The following is a 9,595-nucleotide window of genomic DNA, read 5'->3' as shown; positions in this document are numbered from 1 at the left end:
TTCTAGAAAAAACTGAAAAGTCTGTATTTTCTCAATCATTACTATTTTTAGTCATTAATATTTTTTAAACACAGTTGTATGGTAGACCACATTAGCCTTACCTACAACGGCGCAAAAACAATGCAAAACACGTTATCTTTAGTTACATTGAAGTGATTTAAATTAAATTTTGCAGACCAGTTGATATTACTTTACACGATTTGAGAGGTAGATTTTGAATTATTCTTTTTGTATGTTAAAATCAAGCTGTTTTTTAAAGTCGGAATTCAAAAGATTAACAAGCAATTTAAAGAAATTTAATTTTCAAAACTCAATATTTTTAGTTTAAAAAAACTTTGTCAAATAAAGTTTTAACCTTATTAGGAATACTTCCTTTTCAACAAAAGATCCATTTGATCAGATGAAACAAAACAAATATTAAAAAACATATTTTCTTTTTAGTTGGCTATGATTTTACTAAGATATTTAACATTACCAATAAAGATTTTTTTATCAAACTTTCAGAAATAAACTTGATGCTTGATGCATACATTAAAAGAAAGAGGGTAAAATTTTGAATAAGATAAGTTAAACGATTTTTCATAATCTTTGTCTCAGAATCGTGTCTTAATCGTGGTCTACCATCCTGAGTAATGTACTTCAATAAAACACATACATAAAGAATATCTTAAACCATTCAATTTTAACAACAGCAACAAAAGTTATTAAGTCAATAACTTGTAAGTTGTAGTCTCTAAAAATTAAATTTGTTGATCATTAAAAGTTGGTTTAGGTTCACTTCAGAGATCAGAGATGTGCGTAGTAGATGAAAATTGGTTAGAATATTCACCAAGGTACCTTAATTGACTTTAAAACATTTTTCTTTCATCAAGAAGTATCAGATAATAATTATATATTTTTCCTCGACCTCGAAATAAAAAATGTCCTCTTTTTTAAGTGCTTTTGTAATGTCAGGTAATCAATTAATTTCTTTACAACTCGCCTCAAGTTTTAGTCTAGAGAGTGAAAAACCGACCCGAATACTCGAGGGTACCTGTAGACGGACAATTTTAATAAGTTTTGGTACCCGATACCCTAGCCTTCGGGTCGGTTATTACCAGGCATAAACTACCCGAAGTATTACCCGTAGAAATACCCGAAAATCGGGTAATGACATTACCCGATCATTGGAGCAAAATTTTCGCGCGATCGGGTATTCTTTTCCAAAAGTACTTTAGCCGCAAAATAAATCCATCTGAAGTTCGAGCAACACCGCCCTATGCATCGCTAAGTGGAAATAGGATTTTGAACATATTTTTTGGTGACTTTTTAAGGTTTTGTGTTTTTTTTTGCATTCAGTTTTTAATTCTCTAAAAAAAATATTTTAATTTTTAATTTTTGAGATTTAAAGGGTTTTTTTAAGGTTTAAAAAACTCATGTTTTTGTTAAAATCCTTTCAAAGTACATAATAAAATCATATACTTTGATATCATATACTTTGAAGGAATGAAATTATATACTTTAAAAAGAATAATTATCATATACTTTGAAAGGAATGTTAAATTTCTTTATTACTTTTATACGAAATTAAAATAATCATATATTTAATTGAATGTAAAACTAGAAATAGAAAAAAAGAAAGTTTATGCATAGTATTTTTTTGTCGCTTTTTTGATTTCTTACACACCAATTGATTTGAGCATGTGGCCACATGGGTCGCCTCATTTTCTTTTGAATAAAATATCTACTGCAAATTGACTTTATTGCCATGCAAAAATATTCAGGCGACCTCTGTGACCACCTGCCTTAAAACCATTTTTACTTTTGTGAATTTTATTCAAAAACTGGCTAAATTCTATGTAATAAATGGAAACTCCGTATAAACATAAATAAAATAGGATAATAAAGATTCAGTCTCAGGACTCTCTGTTTTAACTTTTCATTTAAGTTTTACCTTTCGATGGCTTTTATAAATTAAAATGGTACAATCACTCTTCGTCAACTTTTAATACACGTGTTCCGTAAAGCATATTTTCTTAAGAGTGTTTGAGTCTCTTTTGGAGGATAAAGATAATTTTATTAAAGGTTTAGCAGAAGAGGAACGTGATAACATACATATTATTTGTTAGGTGGGAGGTGATGGTCAAATTGATCAATCTGAGTTTCAGAATGCAGCACATATGAAGAGAGGTGTGGATGATCGCACTGTGTTTAGTATAGTGTTTGTCCTGTTAAAGATTTGAAGTGGAAAATAAATAATAAGGAAAAGGTGTAATCCAAACAGTCTCAATTTAATCCGTCATCATATCTTTTATTTTGCAAAGAGGCTGCTTTTATTCAGGAAAGATTTGAACATTTACAAAATGAAATTTTTTTTGTAAGGAATATTTAGTTTACACTACATGATGACACTATTTTTTTGTTAATTCAAGTTATTCAACTATTTATACCACAATGAATGATGGTGGATACGCAGCAAGGATGGGCTCTTCAAAACTGTTTGCTAACTCTCAGAAATGAAACCAAAAAGAATTCTACCAAAGAACACCCATAAATTTAATGAAAACAAAAAATAATTCAGCTGTGACTGGAAGAATTTTTAGCTTGGATACCAGTATGATTAAATTATTTATATGAACAGTACAACCACAAGACCATATATAAAAATTTTCAAGTAGAAATTTGAACGTCTGTTTGGTCTCATTTCGATCAATCACTTTTTAAAAGCCATTCCAATGTCACAGTCTGTGCAAACGATGGTAGTTTATACTGTTACTTTTATTAAACATTTTAAGCATCCAATAGGCTCTTTGTCTGAGAATGCCATTGAAGCCAGAAACAAAGCCAACAAAACTGCACGAAAAGGTCATGCACGTTTAACTTCTTTTACCGAAAATACTGGGAATTCAGCTAATTATTTATTTGACATCTGATATATACCTATACTGCAAGAAGAACAAATTGCAGGAGTATAAAAGTCAGAACAAAATGATTCAGCTGATAACTCTTTTTAAGGTAAAAATTGGAGAAAATTATGTGTATCCTTAAAATTAGATATTTTAATGCTATCGTTTAATTTTATTGATACATTTTAGAGAAAATGCTGTTCGTAGCCAATCTAATATTTCTAAGGTCTTTTCATATAATCATGGCTTAAAGTATACTATTTATTATAATGATGAAATCTTTAAATTTTAATGTTTGTTGTTATATATTTTAGGAAGTCATAAAGCAATGGTTCATGTTAAACAAATAAATCGAGAAAGTGTAATTTCAGCATGCATTCTGTAATTGAAGGGAATGGAACTCTTGAAGTTTTTATTTTACTTTTATTTACAACAAAATGTTTATATTTTCATGTTAAATAAAAAAAGGAAATAACATGAGCAGGAGACAAAAAAAAAGCCTGGAATCCCTAAAAAAGATAAACTGATATATCAGACTTAGATTTTTAAATGTAAAAGCTGACGGTTTTTTTATCTTTTTAATCAAAAATCGAACTAGTCCGGATTAACCGGCTAAAAAAACCGGAATGAAAACAGTTCTAAAAAAGACCGGACTTTTTTTTATAAATATATATATTAACGAACAATATCTCATAATTGATGTTTTGTGAAAAAAATTACTTCAAAATATTGAACAGTTCTCTAGTTATTAGGCTATTTCTTTTTTTATTATCAGAACGACGCACAGTGCACCGGTCGGTTTTGAAAGATCAATTTGTGACAAAAATTTCCAAAACTTTTTCTCGATTTAATAATTGTTTTATAAATAAAGGTTTAACTTAAAAGTTACAATAATTAGTTACCAAAAAGATTTATAACTGTATTAAGGTACCCTCACGCTCCCATATACAAAAACAGCAAATTTATAAACGTTATATATTAGCCTTGAACTACCTAACATTACTATTTTCTTCACGTAGCTGCTGCAACTTGTTTTGAGTTTCGGTAACAGTCTTAAAGAAGGAATTTAATCCGTGTCTATTGCGAACGATCTCCACAGCTAAAAACTGGATTCTTGTAGCTTAAGTAACAAAGAAAAAAACAAAATTGTTAGTATAAAATATTGTGCGAAGAACTTTTCAGCAGTTAATTGCGATACTTACTTAAAAAAGAATTTTCTTCGCTGTAATCTTCGTGAACGTTTTTTCTAAATAAAAGAAACGTTTTAATTTCTTATTACTGCCTCTGTCCCAAAATACTGTTCTGATTTCATAACAGACTTAGAAAAGAAATCGGAACAGTAGTTTGGGACAGAGGAAGTACTTATCAAGTTTGTAATCAAGAATTCAAAACATCTTGATTTTTAAAATTCTTTACCTTATAAGTGTTCCAAAATTGTAACTTTCAATTTTTCCTTTAAAATCTTCACAGAAGGGTCGCCATTTCTAAATTTAGAAAGTAATTTCGACAGGTATAGAAGACAATCATGAAATTTATTTTAGAATTTAAATTTTTCTTTTTAAATGTTACATTTGAAAAAATGCTCTTCCATTAGTTAAAATTGTTTTTCTTATTCAACTATTTTGCACTTAGATAAAAAATAAAGCAAGAAACCCATTATGAAATAATAAAGGGATCTGCTTACTACACAAAGCTTACTTCTTTGGCCAACTTGCTTTTAAACAAATCCTCATCCAAGTATTCTACCTAGCAAAACAAAACGAAATATGTGAAAATTAGTTTCACCATACTTATATTATTTATAATTTATAACTAACAATTTTTTTTTATAGGTACTTTTTTTAGCATTGAAGAATGATAAATAATGAATGTATATTTAATCAGAGTGCTCCCACGACACCACGAAATTGTTTAAACTCTGACTAGACCAAATAAAATTTCAGATCAGAATCTCAAATATTAACAGTTAAAAATACTGTATTAGGGGCATTCCACGTCAAATGGAACCACTTTTTGGTCAAATTTGACATCACCGACTCGGATTTTGATGAAAATTGGCTCACATGTTGGGCATATGGACAGAAGAAAAACTTGTAATTTTTTTTTACTTAGGCCAATTATTTCCTGAGATATGACCTTTCAAAGTTTTGGCCATTTCACTTGACCTTGGATATTTAAAATGTCATAACTTTTTTGCTATTATACTTAGGAAGTTGATTTTGGTGGCAAACAGAAGCTCTTGCACAGACAAACAACTTTGTATCTATACAAAAAAGTGATAAGTTTAATAGAAAAAAAGCTATTGATCATTTGGTCATTTGACCTTTGATCCTAGTTTATGGCAAAGGTCAAAGGTCATAATTTTTTTTTTACACATTGCTTTTTCTATTGTGGATGTCCCATGAAAAAATCTTTTTGGGATTCCAATAAACAACTTTGGGATTAATATTAAAATTCCAATAAACAGCTTTGGGATTAATATTAAAGTATAAGTAGGTTCTAAAAATTTAATATTTATCAGCCTCACAAATGCAGTATATACATTGAAACTTAGATAAATTACTTTTTGTTTGATCAATGAGCAACCTTAGACTCAATTAAAACAGTTATAATTGAAAAACAAAGGTAAAACAAACACTATGCAGTATGCTAATGAGTTATTTAATCAAATTCAATTGAACTGCCACTAAATATTGGAATGATGATTCAGCTGATAACTCTTTTTAAGGTAAAAATTGGAAAAAATTGATGATTCAATCTGTTTAAATCTATCTCACAAGAAAATTTTTGCAATAACTTACATCGAAATATCTTCACTTCTTTACAACTTTCAAAAGGAGTTTAAACAATGTTAATTAATGAAAAAAAGTAACTCCTAAAAATTTCAAGGCCTTATTCCAATATTTTTTAGTGACTTTTTATTATTTATTGGCAGTTCAATTGAATTTGATTAAATAACTCATTAGCATACTGCATAGTGTTTGTTTTACCTTTGTTTTTCAATTATAATTGTTTTAATTGGATCTAAGGTTGCTCACTGATGAAACAAAAAATAATTTATTTAAGTTTCAATGCACAAAGAAAAATATTTTTTTAATAAAACATTCAAATACAAAACCATTGTATTTTATTTTGTGTCATTTTTCAGTGAACACCTGTTAAATTGAAAAAAAAATACAAAAAAAAAGTATGCATACATTAATATCACTGAAGTCCCTCTTGAACATACGGTATATCAAATCATCATACCTATAAAAATAGTCTTGTTCTTTGTGGAAGAAATTATCAACAAGTATAAAGTATTCTTTAAGCATTAACAATATTTATTAATTGGTTACAAAATAGAACAGTTTCATCAACATTTCAAAATACTGCAAATTACATTTTTTTAATTCTTTGAGGAAAAATAAATTAATAATTAATTAAAAGTTTTGATTAAACTAAACATTTGATTAATTTAGATTTTTTAATATTATCTCGATTACATTGAACAATATCGAAATGTTGATCACATCAATGAAACTTAATGTTACATTTGTTGATTGGGAAAAAAATGCCATAAAACATATAAAATAAAAATTAAGAAATACCACTGCTTTCTTAGTTGTAGAATACAAAATTTTGCAGGTTTTTAAATTATTTTTTTTGTCTTTCTAAAAAGCTAGCATTCTTAACCAAGAAACTAAGCACCTAAAATATTCAGTTAATTAAGATAATACTATTTACCTAAAAACAATCAGAACTTACTTTGTAAGTTTAATTTTAGAGGAGTCAACTGCCTTCAACAGCTGTAACAAAAAATACAAATATAAATTTGTAAAACTTACTCATAATGTATTTAGAAAACTAAATGTTACCATGCAATATTGAAAAGCAAATCAAAAAATTTGAATTAAAAAATTAACAAAATATTTTTTAAGTTAACAGAAAACTTAGCAGAGGTAATGCATCAGCATAGGATATCTAACATGCCAATTTAAGTTGACAATAGCAAAAACAGAATTTTTCAATAATAACAACAAATATTACTATATATTTACTTTAAAAACATGTTTTCAAAACAATCAAAATTTAATTAATTTGTCTACAAAATAGTTTACAAATTTTGTAAGCAGAACTTCATGGTTTAAAAAATGAATCTTTTAAGTTTGACAGTATGATAAATAGAGACATTTAACAACAATTCAATCAAAATCAAGATTACAGGTTTTAATAATTTTGGAAGCCATGTGTTGAAGCAGTTGAATGGTGACTTTTTACAGATAGTTAAGGTAAGCCTTAAATGTGTGTCAGACACTTAGGATCAGTTTGCTTCTGTACTAGTTTTGTTTACAAATTAGATATATCTGAAGAAAAAATATAGAACAAACTACACAGCTGGATTATTTGTGACAATATAGAGATCTTTTCTGTGGATTTCTTGGTTGGATAGCAGCATTTACAAACTGCTTATTTTTCTATTTTTATGGACAGATATAAAAGTAAACACTGAATGAGAAGAGTGCAACCATATAAAAAAAAGAATTCCCAGTTAGATTAAAGTATGTCATTAACAAACCTCAAGTTGATCTTCAGAATATATTGCATGCTACCACTACATGTAATGCTAGGGCTAATGTAGAAATTTACAAAAGTTTTGAAATATAAGGGTTGCTGTTTTAAATACTCTGTTTGATTTCTGAATGCTTGATATGAAAAGTTTAAATCCAAGGTACTTGACAATATGTAAGAAGATTTTATGTTTTATCATTTCTTACAAGTTTTAGTATAAAAGCAAACTTGTGTATGTTAAACCTTTAAATATGTACCATTTAGTTTTAAAACCACAAAAAATAGATCAACCTTCATATAGACTTCAGCATGCTTGTGAGCTTTCATGGCCCATAAAAGTTCAACAGATGTCTAAATTGAAAATTGAAAGAAAAAAAAAACCATACTAACTTTAACAGAAGATACAATACCAATTTTAAAGGAGAAAAAGAATTAATGCCATGTATATGAAATTACATAACTTCTTATTGAAAAAAAAACTTATATAAATTAATTTCCATGAAACTTTTATATAAATAATTGTAAAACTTACATCATTAACATAATTATTTGCATCATTCTCACATTTTACATCATTTACACTTTTAACTCCATCTGAAAATTTCTTAAAAAAAAAGAATTTTTACTAGAATATGTATAATAGCTTTAAATGTTTTTAATATATATATTTTCAATAACACTTAGATTTGTTTCTCTTTCTTTTACTTCTAAAACTCTAACAATTTCTTTGAGATATAACTAGCTATTAACAAATATAATTTGTTAATTAATACTTTTATCATTATGGCATGCAGTGATGTATGAAATTAATTAAAAAAAGAAGTATTTAGACAAATGAATTCTGTCTTATATTTTAAATGAAATTGATGCAATAAAAAAAATTGGCTAATAAAATATTGTTTACTGAATTTAACAAAACTAAAAAATGTTCACTTGGGCTTGATGTTTTGAAGAAAATTTTTTTTATCTGACCAAATTACTTTATTTCAAAATGATTGCAGCTCATTTACATGATTGTTTTGTAATTCAATCTCTTAACTTTTTTAAAGGTTGTTTTTTATTTTTTATCTTTGTTTAATTAGGTCATGATAACCACCTTTTTAAAGCACATAGTATACAGTTTATACTGACATTTATAGAACAAGAAATTCTTTAAAGTTTATTTTTCACCTTGATTTTTGAATTATTGAGGGTTTAGGATTAAAAATTTTTGGATTAGAAATTTTCTCAAGTTGAAGTTTTAAAAAACTTCCATAAGAAAAAAAAAATCATTTGAAAACAGATAATTGAAAAAAGAGAAGTTAACTGTAAATGAATAATTCGTTATAAACAACTGCACTCATTTCTCTATAAGTTGAACGTTACATGATAAACAATCGCTAATTTAAAGTAGATTGTGTTCAAAACTTAATGTTTTTGCTTTTGGAAAAATTCACATCATAAAAAAAATTTTTGATTAAGAGAAATACTTGATAACGTAATCGTCGATTTTTTGGCTTCATAACTAACAAAACGTACCAAATTATCAATTTGTTTGCTGATATCCATTCTGTGATTATGTTAAATTTAACGGTATTTGTTATGCTAAAAGTGAAATCCTCATGCTTTAGACAAGCTGACCGACGAGAAGCGAGCTTTCAGTTTTAGAATGCGCTTTATCGTTTTGTTGGAGTGAGTTTTATATCTTGAAAAACTCGTGAAAAAGTATATCTAAATATCTAAGAAGTTTTTTACACTTCTTTGCTTTTTTTTTCTTTTCTTTTTTTTTTTTTTTTTTACCATCTAATTTGAAAATTTGTTTTTATCAAAAATTAATTGCAGGTTTGATTTCTTTAAGTTCATAACAACAAAAAACCCTGTAAAAAATATCTTTTGAGATAATTATATTTAATGCTTTAGCTTTAAAGTATATCGGCCAGTTTGGAAAAAGTTAAATTTTCAACTTTTTTTTTCAGGAATGAACAGTGGACAAGTGAAGAAAATTGTCTAAATATATAAAACTTGCAATACTTTTACCAAAAAATTCTCATTTTTTGTTTTGTATAATTCGAGTGAAAATAATACTTAATTACTTCTTAAATTTTATTTCCAAGTAAGACTTTGGTAGAAACACACACACAAATAAAAAAAAAATCACTCTGCATTAAGGCAGTCTGAAT

General features: G+C 27.1%; 1 protein-coding gene across 1 annotated transcript; it reads right to left on the bottom strand.

Moving 5' to 3' along the window:
- Positions 1-3,846: 3,846 nt before the first annotated feature.
- LOC145202474 (protein PBDC1-like) lies at positions 3,847-9,094 on the bottom strand. Its single transcript, XM_090083322.1, has 9 exons — positions 8,955-9,094; positions 7,969-8,040; positions 7,728-7,787; positions 6,633-6,673; positions 6,083-6,134; positions 4,584-4,631; positions 4,302-4,369; positions 4,088-4,131; positions 3,847-4,005 (listed from the first exon to the last, which is right to left on the bottom strand). The coding sequence occupies exons 1-9, from the start codon at positions 8,982-8,984 to the stop codon at positions 3,875-3,877; spliced, it is 546 nt and encodes a 181-aa protein (XP_089939448.1). The 5' UTR covers positions 8,985-9,094; the 3' UTR covers positions 3,847-3,874.
- Positions 9,095-9,595: the final 501 nt, after the last annotated feature.

Source organism: Hydra viridissima, unplaced genomic scaffold (assembly GCF_058129835.1).
Source record: "Hydra viridissima isolate aposymbiotic clone 2 unplaced genomic scaffold, HvirCarnegie_v1 scaffold_3, whole genome shotgun sequence".
NCBI lineage: Eukaryota > Metazoa > Cnidaria > Hydrozoa > Anthoathecata > Hydridae > Hydra > Hydra viridissima.
The sequence above is the reverse complement of the archived record's forward strand: the minus strand, read 5'-3'. Positions and strand labels throughout refer to the sequence as shown.

Excerpts from the sequence above, each read along its gene's own strand:
- LOC145202474 (XM_090083322.1), bottom strand. The coding sequence starts at position 8,984 with ATGGATATCAGCAAACAAATTGATAATTTG. Across the intron at positions 6,674-7,727 it reads ATGCTGAAGTCTATATGAAG|CTGTTGAAGGCAGTTGACTC; the intron begins GTTGATCTATTT and ends TTTTTGTTACAG. Across the intron at positions 4,132-4,301 it reads AATTTTGGAACACTTATAAG|AAAAAACGTTCACGAAGATT; the intron begins GTAAAGAATTTT and ends TCTTTTATTTAG.